This window comes from Dreissena polymorpha, chromosome 11, assembly GCF_020536995.1.
Source record: "Dreissena polymorpha isolate Duluth1 chromosome 11, UMN_Dpol_1.0, whole genome shotgun sequence".
Taxonomy (NCBI): Eukaryota; Metazoa; Mollusca; class Bivalvia; order Myida; family Dreissenidae; genus Dreissena; species Dreissena polymorpha.
Window position 1 is genome coordinate 17,368,825 of NC_068365.1, and position 17,327 is coordinate 17,386,151.

A 17,327-nucleotide genomic window follows, 5' to 3' on the forward strand; every position below is an offset into this window, starting at 1 on the left:
ATAAATAAAATATGCAAAAACTCTTCACACTATACTAACTTGTTGATTTGTTCAGTACAGAAGTGTTTTCAGTGTCATTTTTCATTTTTTCATAAAGTTTAATAACGAATATCTGTCTGAGAATTGAATCCTACATTAAAAAGATGATAGGAAAAAGTCGCAGATACGTCCTTAACCCATTTATGCCTAGCGTCTAGAAAAATGGCCTTGGCATACAGCGTAGACCCAGATGAGACGCCGCATGATGCGGCGTCTCATCTGGGTCTGCGCTGTTTGCTTAAAGAAATTTCTGTAAGAAATATTCTAAATATAGAAATAAATATACTAGACATCCCTAATTTTGGAAATAAAATGATCCACTTTAGAAGGATGGGAGAGTCCACTAGGCTTAAATGGGTTAAATGTTGAGGCAACTTTGTCCGCTCGTCTGTCATGTCTGTCGATGGCGGGTAATATATTGACTGAATATTTTTTATCAGGTGTCGCTGTCTATTTTTGTGTGCTCGGAATGATACGGAAAGCACGGGCGTGTTTACGACATTGGCAGAGCTGTGTGCAGACTACTTTAAGGTAAGGTTACACTCCACTTAAAAGTTAGTTTACACTATACGTTGAAGCGAAAACTACACTTTATTTGTCTGTTAAGGAGATTATTTCATTAGAAAAGGCCACAATGAGACACTTATTGTACAGTTGTGAAAGTCAGATATTAATATTTAAACAGAATGTTGGTTAAACATGTTAAATGTAACGAAACGGAAACTCTAAGCATTTTGAGGTAAACCTTAATTTTTTACAGACACGAATCTTTTCTCTTTTTTCAGCTTAGTAAATCTTACATGCTTAGCCTATTCTTATCAAATAAAGTATTCCCTTCATTCAACATTTAAACTTCCATCCATTGTTAGCTTACGTTAATTCAAAGTGCTCAATCTGAGCTATGACGGTCAGCCTATTTCCGGCGTCAGGCTTCTATCGGCGAGAGGATTTTGTGACGTGTTGTGCGATTGGTGTCGTCAACTTTTAGCGCGTTACGAATCTTGTGGCCACCATTTTCATCCAAACTTGAATGAAATTGATCAGAATGTTTACCTCGATAATATCTAAGCCGAGTTCCCATCTGGGTCACGTGTGTCCAAAATCTAGGCCACCAGATCAAATCGTGGGAAAACCTTGTAACCGCTTCAGATGCGAAAAGTATGACTCTATATTGATGAAACTTGGTCATAATATTTATTTCGACAATTTCTAGACCGAGTTCGATTCTAGGTCACGAGCGTATAAAAACTAGGTCACTAGGTTAAATCTTGTAAAAGCCCAGTTACCACTTTAGAAGCCATATTTACGACTCAAGCTTGAATAACGTTGGCCAGAACGTATATCTTTACACTATTTGGGCCTGGTTTGAATTGCAGTAAAGTGCGTTCAAAAACAACGTCAGGAGGTCAAATTCTTTAGCAGAGGGGGTAATCACGTGATAGTCAAGATGGCGACGTCCATGCAGAGACGGGTATTTTTCGCCGTTGTACACCCTTTAATACTTGTATTACTAGTATATTTTTTAATGTCGCTCACTTTCCAGCCATTATCAGCAAGAAATACCAGCTTTTATTTCTCATTAATATTCTCTCTATATCTCGACTTAACTCTCTGCGAAATTTATTTGATGGATAACCTAATTTCTGCTCCACTAAGACAATTCACAGCGAGTTAAGTCGATCAATAAAGCAAATTTGAATACGAAATTAACTCCAACCACTTTCCTACTGATATGACTGGAAAGTGAGCGTCATTTAAATTGTTTGCATAAGTACTAACAGGTATAAAACGGCGAACAATAACTTCCTCGGCATGGACGTCGCCATCTTGAATTTCACGTTATTAAACCCTCTGTTTAGAAAGACTCAGTTTAAAGGAAACCTATACTGTTTATCTTGACAATTTGAAGGCCTGTTTGGAATCTTGGTTAAGTGGGGTCAAAATTAATTATATGAAGTCTTCAGCAAATCGTTATCTTGCTTATATGAACGCCCATTAGTTATTATAGTACTCTTGTGTTCTTAGAAAATGGAACTATGAACGTGTTATGTTACCATAAAACTGGTAAAGATATGCCATTTTCGAACTATGAATTTCCAAATCAAGATTGTTATTTATGGTAACAAGTTGAAAAGGTACGCAGTTATTTGTGGCCACTAAGAAAACTTCACGTTTTCGGGTTAGGAATATTATTCAAAATTTGACAAGTTAACGTTGTCTAGACGGAGCTATTTGTCAGCACATTAACACGTTTACGTTTACTACACTATGTTTTGTCACCTCTTTAAGAAGTTTACGTTTTCTGCACTAGATTTTTGTCACCCCTTTAAGAAGTTTACGTTTACTACACTAGGTTTTTGTCACCCCTTTAAGAAGTTTACGTTTTCTGCACTAGATTGTTGTCACCCCTTTAAGAAGTTGACGTTTTAACGATGGTTTTATGTGAAGAAGTCGAGGGTGTATGGTGTTACCATCGTATTTCGCTATTTATTCCTATCATTTCCAATCCATTATCAATATCTAGGGTACCGATCTCGTGCCTTCTGACGTCATAGCAGGACTGATTCTACTGAGCCGGAAGCAAGAACGCGAACGCCACCAGTTCCGTGTCTATGTCGACCGCGCCAGTAGCAGACGGTATACATCGCTGTTAGTATGCATGTAGAGAGTGGCGTACGTCACGTGACATTACTGATTGTCACGTGACATGTTTGGGTCTCATGCTATTTGCTCTTCTGTTTGGTGATTTTGTGCTCAAAGTGCCGTCAGTGATTAGACGTATAATGCGTTATCATTTTAAAATTAATTGAAGAGTAATAAACACGTGAATTAATTAAGTATTACATGAAAATATCTATGTGCTCAAAATTTACTTCTGTTCATTGTAGCTCAACTAACTGATGTGAACGTTTGACTGTTAAATAACTGTCGGCAACTGTTCAGTAACTAACTGTTCAATCACTGACATAGGCACTACCGCACAGTTGTAGTGGGCAGCTTCACAATGTGTCTTGAGCAACACAAGGAAAGATACAATATATGCGCTATAATCACTTTATTCAAACACAAGCATCAATGTTAACGTTCATCAATTTGCGTTGCCAATAGCGTAAAGCGGTTATCTGAAAGTCACACATTCATACCTTCAGTACATTATAAACATACAAACACAATATTCATACACACGTATACACAAAAATTAACATAAACAACAGAAAATATATTTAACAAGTAATCAAGGGAATCCTGCAGCTATTGGTGTAAGCATATTCATTACTTAAATGAAATAATGATCAATTTACCTTAAAAATAAAAGATGTAATTTTACCAGAACTAAATTATTTGAACAAAATAATTTCTCCGAACTTAGGCAAACAAAAACAAAAATAACTTACTGACCACTGCCATCTGTGCCCTAAGCGCTGTGAAACATAGATATACTTTAAATCGTGCTTAACTCACGAAATCTATAAACCAACTGAGCTCTGAAAAGGTGGCATATTTTGCACTAGCATTTGATTATTATTTCGTGTGACCATACGACCAACCACAATGCAGGAAACGCCGATCAAGAGAATAAATTCAAAGTTCATTTATGGAAACCACACATCACTCTCGTAACCCCTACTATTTGGCAGGATGTGGGCCGCAGTAGAACAATATTGCCGCAGACAGTTGACATTATATACGGCTATCAAAATGATTAACCCAAAATAATTGGAATGTACAAACATTCGCAGTCTGAAACAGTTCATTATCGAATACATTGCTAGTAACATTTGATTTCTTTATTACTACATCTCACTCTAGATCTCTTGCGATTGGTCATGAAATTGCTTCAATGATCCTCCTCCTCGTACCTCTGATTCAAGTCCGGGGTGTACTTCAATGATCCTCCTCCTCGTACCTCTGATTCAAGTCCGGGGTTGTCAGGATCCTCCTCCTCGTACCTCTGATTCAAGTCCGGGGTTGTCAGTTTCTGGCATACGTTTTGCACTAAGTATTGGGTAACCAGGTAACCCAGGGAAAGTGTTAGTGGATTAAATGACCGCCCTAATAGGACTTTAATGCTGTTGAATACGACGAAAAATATACAAAACAAGTAAAAAGCTTTTGCGAGAAACGCATTCTACGAGTTAAGGACCTACATACTTAAGTAAACGCTTGTCATTTTGCCGTTTTATTTCTGATTCTTATTACTTTCGCTCATGGATAGCAAATCCCACATGTGCACATATGAACTTTTACACATATAGACACACCTGCTACTTTATTTTGCTAGCTTCTAATAGTTGTTCGCATGTGTATTTCAGAATCTTAATAACAATCTGCGTTTTTTTCTTGTTTAAACTTACCAATTGTTTGTTTTTAATATTTTCATACTAATATGATTAAATGTCTACTAACCGTCACAATAAACACCACCTTTAAGTCCGGTCCCAGATACACATCATGGAAACTAGGCAGTAAACTTAGAGCCAAAAGTATACGCGTAGATGTATTAACTTGTATAATTAATTAGTCGATAGTTTAGCAAGAAAATAATGTAATACCCTATATAATCTGTCAAACGTGAATTAAAGCGTGAACTTTTCATCTTTACAATATCTATTATAACGAGAGATACGTTTTTAACTTTTTTGGTAGAGTTCTTGGATTTTAATTACATTAAATTGGTCCTCTTGTTCTCTCGCTTAGTCTTAAAAATTTCGTCCAATCTTCATCATCATTGAAGTTATTTTCAAGAACTCTTATCTTAAATGGAACAGAAGCATGTCTTAATTCAACAATGTTTTGTACGCTAAGGCCAAATGAAGACTTCGTCGACGCTGCTGACGTCAGTAACGAGCACGTGACTCGGCCTACGTCATGGATGACGTTGGACTTAATGAGCCACTATTTGAAGTACGCCCTTGGAAGCTACGGGTGGCCATTTTACCTCACTCTCACAAAAGGGATGTGTGGATTGTGTTCTCTGTGCATGGCGTGCAGGTGAGATTCGCGCTGATGTAATCGATTTACCCATTTAAGCCTAGTGGACTTTCCCATCCTTCTAAATTGGATCAATTTATTTCCTAAATTAGGGATGTCTAGTATATTTATTTCTATATTTAGAATATTTCTTACAGAAATTCCTTTAATCAAACAGCGCAGACCCTGATGAGACGCCGCATTATGCGGCGTCTCATCTGGGTCTACGCTGTTTGTCAAGGCCTTTTTTTTCTAGACACTAGGCATAAATGGGTTAATATAGTTATGGCGTGGACACATGTTGGTCTTCATCTATAAATATGATTATATATCTTGGATTAATGTGGATTGCAAGGAATTCGTCGGAGAAATTTTACTATGCAAACAAATTAACACATTAAAAAATAAAGCTTTGAGAACTGTAGTGCTCAGGTTATACACTAAACATCCATCAATCCATTCATCCATCCCTTCATCCATCCATATCTGCATCCATCCATCGATCGATCCATCCATCCATTCATCGATCAATCCATCGATCCATCCATCCATCCATCCATCCATCCATCCATCCATCCATCCATCCATCCATTCATCCATCCATTTTTTCATGTTATCCTCCCTACCACCCTTCCTCCATCCATGGCCTCACATCTTTTGTCAATAAGCGAATATGCATGTTACACAAGTGCGCATAACGGTCATAATTCTGAACCTCTGGTAAAGTTGAGTTTTATTCAAGTCTATTGATTGCAGTATGGCATGATTTCCACAAGTTTCTAATTGGAAGTATTTTAGCCTCGTGCACCGGAAATAATTAACTCAAATACAACGCTGGAAATGATGGAAACACAGAATCATGATTCAGCGTAATTGCTTTCTTAAGAAATCAATTAGCCCGTTGTATCGAATTCTATTTTTTACGCAATATTGAAATAAATAGTTTTTGTTATAAAAGCGAAAGTGCACATGAAATTGTTAGTGAGTTTCATTTGTATAGGAATAAACACGGGAGGCAATTATTAATAAATGGTTTAATAGATCAATATTGGCGAGCATTTCAATTTCAGATATGTCTGACAATTGTATACTTTCATAGGATGTATTAGCTGATCAGTTTGAATTGACAGTTATTTTGTGACACTTAATATTTAAAATGATTGACTGATTAATTGGTCGATTGATTGGGTGATTGATTGATTAATTGGTTTCAGGTGTTGCTCGTGCTTCCGCAAAGAGCGACCGGTGTACTCCGACAATTGTTGCCAATGCAACACAGCCGCATTCGTAAACACGACGGGCTTAGACGAGGATGATATAGTACATGTCAGCCTTCATAACGAGGTATACTGTTTCATAATGTATAAGTTTCATACTATTTCGTTGTGTTTTTATCTCACCTGAACACAAGGTATTCATAATGAAATTTCATGATCGCCTTTGTCCGTCGCCCGTCGTCAACATATACCTTGCTCATACAATAAAGGCCACATGTTTTTCCAATCTTCATGAAACTTGGTCATAACATTCGTCCTAATGATATCTCAGCTGAGTTTGAAAATGGTTCCTGTCCGTGGAAAAACATGGCCGCCATGAGGAGGGGGGCGGCAGTTTTGCTTATATCGCTATTGTAAAGCCTTGTTAAAACTGTAGAAGTAACAGTTGAGTCCAATCTTCCTGAAACTTAGTAGTAACATTAATTCTAAGAATATCTTGGCCTTGTTTGAAAACGGTTGCGGACCGTTGAAAAACATTGCCGCCAGAGGGCGAAGCAGTTGTCCGTATATGCCTATAGTAGCTATATTAATTTTATTATGCCCCCCTTCGAAGAAGAGGGGGTATATTGCTTTGCACATGTCGGTCGGTCGGTTGGTCGGTATGTCGGTCCGTCCACCAGGTGGTTTCCGGATGATAACTCAAGAACGCTTGGGCCTAGGATCATGAAACTTTAAAGGAACATTGATCATGATTCGCAGATGACCCCTATTGATTTTGAGGTCATTAGGTCAAAGGTCAAGGTCACGGTGACTCGAAATGGTAAAATGGTTTTTGGATGATAAGTCAAGAACGCATACGCGGCCAACAGGGCGAACTCTGAACAATATTACTAAAGCAACTGGTCTGTAATCCTAAATCTATAATTATCAGTCCAATGAAACATCATCAGTTGAGTAAAATAAAGTGGATCAGTAAAAATATTATCAGAATATGAGATTTTTTTGTATATTTTATATATTAAATATTGTGTTAATGTTTAATTTTGTTGATTATTATAAATAAAAGCAGGGCAGGGGAGGTAATACACTATTATATATTTCTAAAATACAGGGGAAACAAATGCAATAAGTTAAAATTTCATGTTTAATACATAGAGGATATTTGTTCATGTCAGTGTGAGATCATTTGTTATTTTTTTCATTGTTCCTCGACATATTGCTTTTATATTTTGCATACTTGTTTACCAACATCACCTCAACCTATAAACAAAAGCTGACAACTCTATCAAGCATTTTGCCATAATTATTGCCCCTTTTATACTTAGAATATGCATATATTTGATAAATCTATGTTAAAGTTTGCGTACTACCCCAAATATTTCCTATATCCTTTGACATATTGCTTTTATTAATTACGGTCTTGAACTCTTATTTCATGCAAATTTTCTCATTTAAAACTTATATTCCTTTTAGGCTGTGATTATTATTCAATAATTCAAGTTAATTGCTTTAAATTTAACCTTCAGTGTGACAGTTATGAAAAAATCAGAAATATAGGAATAAATCGTCAGTTTTTAGCTCGACTATTATATATGAAATATATAAAGTGGAGCTATCCTTCTCACCCCGTCGTCGGCGTGAGCGTCTGCGTTAGCGTTAACGTCTGCGTTAGCGTGCAAATGTTAAAGTTTTCGTACTACCCCATTTATTATCCCCTCGTTTTTCGGAGAAAAAGTGGGGATATTGTGGTGATGTGCGTCTGTCCGTCCGTCCTGGCCACCTGCTTCTCCTACACTATAAGCACTAGAACCTTGAAACTTACATACGTGGTAGCTATGAGCATATGTGCGACGGTGACAGTGACGGAATTTTAATCTGACCCCTGGGTCAAAAGTCATGGGGGTTCGAGCGGGGCCGGGTCAGAGATTTTAACTCATTTTTTTATGTTATTTTACATTAACTTCTTCATTTCAGCACCAATTTACTTCAAATTGATACTGAGCCTTTCTTATGACAATACGATCAATCTCAACTATGCAAGGCCCCATTACCAACCCTGGGGCACTCCGGCCACATAGGCCACGCCCACCCAAAATTGCCTTTTACTATTTTTTTTCATTTCTACACCGATTCACTTCAAATTGATATTGAACCTTTCTTATGACAATACGGTCAATCTCAGCTACGCATGGCCCCATTACCAACCCTAGGGCACCCCGCCCACATAGGCCACGCCCACATAGGCCACGCCCGACCCAAAACTGCCTTTTACTATAATTTCTTCATTTCTACACCGATTCACTTTAAATTGATACTGAACCTCTCAGGGGCGCCCCGCCCACATAGGCCATGCCCACCCAAAATTGCCTTTTACTATAATTTCTTCATTTCTACACCAATTCATTTCAAATTGATACTGAACCTCTCTTATGACAATACAGTTAATCTCAACTATGCATGGCCCCTTTACCAACCATGGGGCGCCCCGCCCACATAGGCCACGCCCACCCAAAATTGCCTTTTACTATATTTTTTTCATTTCTACACCGATTCACTTCAAATTGATATTGAACCTTTCTTATGACAATACGGTCAATCTCAGCTACGCATGGCCCCATTACCAACCCTAGGGCACCCCGCCCACATAGGCCACGCCCACATAGGCCACGCCCGACCCAAAACTGCCTTTTACTATAATTTCTTCATTTCTATACCTATTCACTTCAAATTGATACTGAACCTCTCAGGGGCGCCCCGCCCACATAGGCCATGCCCACCCAAAATTGCCTTTAACTATAATTTCTTCATTTCTACACCAATTCACTTCAAATTGATACTGAACCTCTCTTATGACAATACAGTTAATCTCAACTATGCATGGCCCCTTTACCAACCCTGGGGCGCCCCGCCCACATAGGCCACGCCCACCCAAAATTGCCTTTTACTATAATTTCTTCATTTCTACACCGATTCACTTCAAATTGATACTGAACCTCTTGTATGACAATACAGTCAATCTCAACTATGCATGGCGCCATTTCCAACCCTGTGGCACCCCGCCCACTTGGGCCACGCCCACCCAAAATTGCCTTGTACTATAATTTCTTCATTTCTACACTGACTTACCTCAAATTGATACTGAACATCTCTTATGACAATACGGTCAAACTCAGCTAGGCATGACCCCATTAACAATCCTGGGGCGCCCCGCCCACATAAGCGTCGCCCACCCAAAATTGCCTTTTACTATAATTTCTTCATTTCTACACCGATTTACTTCAAATTGATACTGAACCTCTCTTATAACAATACAGTTAGTCTCAACTATGCATGGCGCCATTACCAACCCTGGGGTGCCCCGCCCACATAGACCACGCCCACCAGAAATTGCCTTTTACTATAATTTCTTCATTTCTACACCGATTCACTTCAAATTGATACTGAACCTCTTTTATGACAATATAGTCAATCTTAACTATGCATGGCGCCATTACCAACCCTGCAGCGCCCCACGAATAACCTATGTATTATGCACAAGCTATAATCTACCGATTGAATAGCTTACCAGAGGTACAAAAGGCCTGCTTAACTTTTTCATAAATACTATTGTACATGAAAGAAAGATTTTAAGATTTATAAACTGGTTGTTTATTCAACCTTGATGTGATGTGATGAGGACAGGGGAGGTAATACACTATTATATATTTCTTATATACAGGGGAAACAAATGCAATAAGTTTAAATTTCATGTTTAATACATAGAGGATATTTGTTCATGTCAGTGTGCGATCATTTGTTATTTTTTATGATCACATTTTATTATTACTTTGACAAAACAACACTTACCTGAATGCCACAATGGATTCCACCCAAACAATACCCCACGCCCCTACCAGAATCCCTACCCCCCCCAACCTCACCCCCCAACCTCACCCCCCATTTTTTTTAAAAACATCATCTAATACATTACCACACCCACATTAAACCCCCCTCTCAACCCCACCCCCCTTCCCCCCACCCCCCCCTCCAATTTTTTTTATACATTAATAAATTACCACACCCCACATTATACCCCCCTCTCATTCCCCCTACCCCCTCCCCTACCCCCCACCCCCCACCATTTGTTTATTAAAACATCTAATGAATTACTACACCACACATTATACTCCCCTCTCACCCCCCCCTACCCCCCCAACCCTCCCACATTTTTTTAAACATCTTATAAATTACCAACACCCCACAGTATACCCCCCTCTCACCCCCACCCCCTTTACCCCCCATTTTTTAACATCTAATAAATTACAACACCCCACATTATACCCCCTCTCACCACCATCCCCCTACCCCCCAACCCCCCCCCCCCCCAATTTTTTTTAAAAAATCTCATAATTAACCACACCCAACAGAAGACCACCCGCGCACGTCACTCCCCCTAATCCCGCCCACCACAATTGGGGGAAACATCGAAGAAATTACCAGGACAACCCCACATTATAACCCCCCTCTCACTCCCCGGACCCCCCTACCCACCCCCCCAAAATAAATGATTTTTTTAAACATCTTAGCAAGTACCACACCCCACATTATACCCCCCTCTCACCCCCCACCCTCCTTTACCCCTACCACCCACCCCCCCATTTTTTAAACATGCTAATAAATTACCACACCCCACATTATACCCCCACTTCACACCCCCCACCCACCCCCAAAAAAAATAAATATTGTTTTAAAACATCTAATAATTACAACACCCCACATTATATACCTCCTCTTACTCCCCCCTACCCCCCACCCCCGCCCCATTTTTTTAAACATCTAATAAATTACCACACCCCACATTATACCCCCCTCTCACTCCCCTACCCCCCTACCCCCCCTACCCCCCCCCCCCAAAAAAAAAAAAAATAATTTTTTTTTCCTTTTTTTTTTGAAAGAGCGTCTAATAAATTATTAAATATGAACAATTTCCCCATGATGGCTTACGTTATACTGTCAAGCACTCGAATATTCGAGCGCGCTGTCCTCTGACAGCTCTTGTCAGGTCACAAGGTCAAAGGTCAAGGTCACAGTGACTCGAAATAGTAAAATGGTTTCCGGATGATAACTCAAGAATGCTTACGCCTAGGATCATAAAACTTCATAGGTACATTGATCATGACTGGCAGATGACCCCTATTGATTTTCAGGTCACTAGGTCAAAGGTCAAGGTCACAGTGACTCGAAATAGTACAATGGTTTCCGAATGATAACTTACATTAGGTCAAAGGTCAAGGTCACAGTGACAAAAAACGTATTCACACAATGGCTGCCACTACAACTGACAGCCTATATGGGGGGCATGCATGTTTTACAAACAGCCCTTGTTAATTATGTTTTTAGTCCGATCTTAATTTAAGTTTTTATAGGAAAGTGTTATTAAATGATACCTGGGCAGTTTGAAAATGGTTCTGGTCCATTGGAAAACATGGCCGTAAGGGAGCGAGGCAGTTTTCCACATATGGCTATATTGAAACCTTGTTAACACTATTATATGTCAAATGTATGGTCCAATCTTAATGAAAAGTGATCAGAAAATTTGTTATGATATTTTGGCCGAGTTTGAAAATGGTTCTTTGCCAAAAACTTAAAAAGTAATGTTTCTTGAAGTACTTTTATTATTTTTAACGCGACCTTGTCAGAATAGTCTAGTTCCTTAGGGTTGCAGGTGAGCGCCTCATGGCCCATGACCCTTTTGTTCATGGAATAGTTTTTTAAACAAATGAACACATGTTAAGAACAGCGCGATTTTGACATAATCATTAAATATAAGGAGTGATAATGATACATGTAACAAGTGAAACAAGTATAAGACTTGGGTGATTAGTTTTAGCAATATTTGGTGACGACCCATCCACCCCAACCCTACAACGTTTCTGGACTAGTTTCATGCATCTTAGGCATGCAGCTTATGTTTATGTTATCCTTATATTTATAATACTATAACAACAAATATATATTAATGATATAATGCTTATTTATATACATGTATACGTTGTAATAACTCATATATATTTCCGATAGTGCAGTATTTTGACGTGTGTCATCGTTATACGATTATTTCCAATAATATAATAATAATTTATAGCGTATTTGAAGACACTGTTGAAACTCCCTCAATATATACATTACCATTAACGCTATTTTATCAAGATGTATAGCGTGTTAAGCCAATCTGGGTTGCGACGATGATTATCAGATTGTGTGCAAAAAATAATTTCCTGATTTGTTTATCGTCCGGTGCCCTCGTATCGAGCGGGCCCTCGTATCAATCGTTTTGTTTACATTAAGAGCGAGGCTCTCGTGATGACGTCACACGCATGCGCTCCGAGTTTTTTTTCACTTACTTTACCTCGCTTGCAAATAAATTCTGAGTAAATATGAGGAATAAACAGGTATAATTACATTTCAAAATCTCACTACAACTAAAATAATCTTAATGTATCCATATTCCATAGATTGTATTGATCCTCTTCATTAAATTTTCATATTACTTGCAAAGTGATGCAGACGACTGCGCTAGTGTAAACACAAGACCTTCATTTATTTGATTTATATAAAAAAGAAATTCACTTTCTCTCTTTTCTTATTACATGTTGCATAACACATTCTAGCGTAAAAACAGTGCGCGCATATCGCGTCAGGTGATATACAAACGTAGAGTGAGGTTTAATTCAGAAAATCTTTAAAAGTAACATATATAAAATATACCGAAAACAAATTGAACAACTGTCGAACGTTTCAGAGTGCAGGATCAACGGGGTTCGCAGGGTTATTACACACGGGCTGGACAGAATGTAAACACACCGTTAAGAACTTTACATTTTTTTGCAAATATTTCAAGTCATGTTACCTCGTGATAGTCGGAACTCAGTTTTCTTATTCATATAATTTTGTCTCTATTTTCAGATTTATGAAATTCCATTTTATGTCGTGATAGACAAGACGCAGAACGCTGTTGTGATCGCCATACGTGGGACTTTGTCGCTAGAGGTTCGTGTCACCCTAGCTACCATGCTATTAAAATTAAGAAAAAAGCTAATAATATTCCATTGATAAGACTTTTTCATTTTTTAACAAATTGACATCCCCTTAGCTTGATCGTTAATATTTTAAGAAAGGCAATTGCATTATAAAGTCGAATAAAACTTGTGCGTAAATTGTATATTGGAAATATCATGTGGTATGCGATTAAGCATTATTTTAAAGTATATATTTTGTATTCATTCTTTTGCGTTATTTGTTCTGTTAGTTTTGTATGTGCGAATGCTTTTGTTTTTAGAATTAAAATAGTTGTCTAGAAAACGAAAGTATGTGTAAACATAATTTCATGAACGATTTTAGCGCTGTGTAACTAAATGTCAAAGCAACACTCAACATCTCTTAAATATGCAATATCGATTACCAAACTATAATCTGGTGACGAAAAAGAAGGGACTGGGAATTTCAAATTGTTTATTTCCGCTCCATGATATACAGTTTTTGTTTTTAGATGTAACCAAACAGCTTAGAATTTTAATTTCTATAACTGAACAAGCTCTTTTTGGTGAAAATGTTACTAGAACTGCTTCAGGAGATGTTCTTGTACCCATTTTCATGGAACTGTTATTAAACTTTTTCGTCAGTGATGAATGTCATTCACACATTTTTATAAGAATACCATCTGCGCTTTTTTACGTTATTGTAAAAAACAACAACAACACACCCCTTCGAATAAGCAAGCAACAGCGTAACATTATGAAACAATTGTTAAATTTGAAATTCATTAAAATGAAATATTTGAAGCGATTGTTAAGAGTGTACTTCGTAATTAGTAACCTTTTTGGTGGGTGTAGGAGACGCGATCTTAAAAGATTACATGTAATATAAGTATGTTTAAAGAAAACGTGACACTTAAAATACACCCTATACTTTACTTCTCGGTAAACACATTCTATACTCATGCCGTATCCACCAGGATGTGATTACGGACCTGAATGTAGACCGAGGCGACCTTAACATACCTGGCATCCCGGAAGCGAAGGCGCACAACGGAATCCTCAGTAGCGCAAACTACCTCCGCAGAACTCTCATCGATCAAGATATCATCAAGAAAGCTCTTAGTCGACTTCCGGTAGATAATAAAATATGTTTTAAATAAATTTAATGTTAAAATCCCACTTTTTGAAGAACGTTTTGTTGGTTTGAACATATCCGCCCGCTCTGTTGAAGCAGGGCTTAATGAGAAAACGGGGTAAATACATGTGCGTAAAGTGTCGTCCCTAATTACGCAGATAACCCGAAAAGTGTCGTCCCTGATTACGCAGATTACCAGAACGTGTCGTCCCTGATTACGCAGATTACCAGAACGTGTCGATCCTGATTTGACTGATTACCCGAAAAGTGTCGTCCCTGATTACGCAGATTACCGGAAAGTGTCGTCCCTGATTACGCGGATTACAGACTAATCTGAGACGATACTTTACGCACATGCATTAATCCCCGTTTTCCACAGAGCGAGGCTCCATTATGTATCTCATTTTTTCTTGCAGGGTGCCAGCCTTGTTGTCACTGGTCACAGTTTAGGGGCAGGGGCCGCGGCGCTTCTAGCCATTTTGCTCAAACCAGAATACCCAGAAGTGAGATGTTACGCCTTTTCGCCCCCGGGAGAACTTGTCAGGTATTCATGTTAGCTTTCATAGTCGGCCAAGATATCATTAGTATAAATAGTCCGTACAAGTTTCGCGAAGAATGAACAGACTTATGCACTGTTAACAAGAATTCAATATATACATATAATGACAACAGCCCTCCTCCCCTGGCAGCCATGTTTTGTCAACGAACTGGAACAGTTTTCGAAGTCGAGCGAGTAATCATTATGATTTGACGAAAGATGTGACTTCTAAAGTGCTTACAGGGTTTCACTTTTAGTCATTTTAAGAAAATTGCCACGCCCCCAGGCGTTTAACTTTCTGTACATGATACATTCTTTTAAGATGTTTTATGATTGAAACATTAGTCTGTGCAATCCGCACAGGCAAATCAGGGACGACATTTTCCGCTTTTTTGACATTTTCCGTTAATATGAAGAATCTTTTTAGCAAATATTTAATTAAGGCGGAAAGTGTCGTCCCTGATAAGCCTGTGCGGACTGCACAGGCTTATCTGGGACGACACTTTACGCTCATGCATTATGCCCAGTTTTCTCAGAACGCGACTCAGTAAGTCTCGTTTTTCCAGAGCGGGACTCAAAAGTAAAAAGCAACAACAACACAGCAACAGCAATGACTTTTCAACAAGTATCTGTCATAAACACAGAAGATAATATTTGCGCAGGCAAATACATGTATAACATACGGTATATCATACAAATGTAGGAGACAATAGCAAAAAAACGCACCAACTATAGATTGCCCCCTTTCATATGAATATAGTCACGTGGTATGTCCTGTGCTCATAACCGGTGCAACCAAATTATAGCTTATACTGAAAGCTTTGTACGAGTTAGTTTGTTTACAGATTTCTATAATCATATCAATAACACTATGCCTGTGATTTGATAACTGACATTTTAGACAAGCCCAAGAATTTAGCCTGTTCGATTGTATTTGATGCCACGAACATCCGCCAAACAAAGGCGATGCATTCAAATGGCAAACAATAATTACTAAATTCCGTGTCGTGTTATATATGCTTTCTTTTAAAGGACGGAAGAAATGTTAATAAATCATCTGTGATTGAGCCTGATCATGCAATCATCCCGAACTGAAAACATAAGTGATATGAAAATGTCATAGTATTCACGAGGTATCGGTCATTGTCGATAAATAATAATCATTAAACTACAAAGGCTTTAATGTCAGTAATTACGATATCAAAACAATATAATAGAATTCACCTTTGATTAAGCTTTTATTCATTTTAGATGCTATTACATATAAGCTGTCTAAATCACTTAATTCGTCAGCGTCGTCATCATTATCTCCTGACAACGACGACAATCATGATGATGATGATGTTGATGGTGATGATGATGTTGTTGGTTGTGGTGGTTGTGATGATAATGATGTTGTTGTTGTTGGTGGTGGTGATGATGATGATGATGATGATGATGATGATGATGATGATGATGATGATGATGATGATGTTGTTGTTGGTGGTGGTGGTGATGATGATGATGATTATGATGATGATGATGATGATGATGATGATGATGTTGATGATGATGCTGATGATGGTGGTGATGATGATGATGATGATGATGATGATGATGATGATGGTGGTGGTGGTGATGATGGTGATGATGATGATGATGATGATGATGATGATGATGATGATGATGATGATGACCACCATCACCGTAGTCAGTAGTAATTAATCTTTTGCCCTCTTTTCAGCCCGGAAGTGAGCCAGTATGCGGAAGATGTCGTCTGCACGGTGGTCCTAGGTGACGACATCATTTCGCGACAGGGCATGCTCATGATGGTTGATCTGAAGATGCAGATTCTCAAGGTCATCCAAGAGACGAGACTGCCAAAAGTAGGTCAAGGTCACATGCGTGAAAATATTTATTTGTTCAGAGAGAATTATTTAATGATTATCGCTCATTATCCCATTAACAGGCCACCCGTGCTAAATGATTTATGATTTCAGTAACATGTTGTTACATTTTGCTTACGCTCGCAGCGTTAAAAAGGAGTATTATGTACGAGGTAAAATACATGATTACATGTGTGGACTATGCCCTTTATGTTTCAGTATAAAATCTTGTCTAGTGGATGTTCGCGCATGTGTTGTGGACGGAGCGCCACGTTAGATGAAAACGTGTACGGCCATGATGACGTTTTTGACGGCCCAACGAGCGCTGACGCTAACGCAGTCGCAAACGGAAAGATGTCCCAGAGATCGAGTTTACAGGTAACGTTTGGAAAAGATAAACCGATAAGCTATAAATTATTATAAGGTTTTGTTCAAGTAGCAGTGTAATATATAGATGGCATTACTTGCGATCTGATGCTTCTGTGATTTTAGTTGGGATATTTAATAACAATGACCATGTCTTTTGCGTATTCGCAGAAGTAAATA

General features: G+C 38.4%; 1 protein-coding gene across 2 annotated transcripts in view; it reads left to right on the top strand.

Annotated features, from left to right (window-relative positions):
* LOC127851025 (diacylglycerol lipase-beta-like) overlaps positions 1 to 17,327 on the top strand; it is an 84,928-nt gene that overhangs the window by 43,996 nt on the left and 23,605 nt on the right. The window contains exons 4-12 of one of the 2 annotated variants that reach the window (XM_052384464.1): positions 480 to 570; positions 2,564 to 2,688; positions 4,846 to 5,031; positions 6,225 to 6,354; positions 13,173 to 13,256; positions 14,221 to 14,376; positions 14,795 to 14,922; positions 16,640 to 16,781; positions 17,001 to 17,159. In XM_052384464.1, the coding sequence (XP_052240424.1) occupies positions 480 to 570; positions 2,564 to 2,688; positions 4,846 to 5,031; positions 6,225 to 6,354; positions 13,173 to 13,256; positions 14,221 to 14,376; positions 14,795 to 14,922; positions 16,640 to 16,781; positions 17,001 to 17,159 (1,201 nt within the window). The remainder of the gene's footprint in view (positions 1 to 479; positions 571 to 2,563; positions 2,689 to 4,845; positions 5,032 to 6,224; positions 6,355 to 13,172; positions 13,257 to 14,220; positions 14,377 to 14,794; positions 14,923 to 16,639; positions 16,782 to 17,000; positions 17,160 to 17,327) is intronic. The other variant, XM_052384465.1, reaches the window with a different exon arrangement.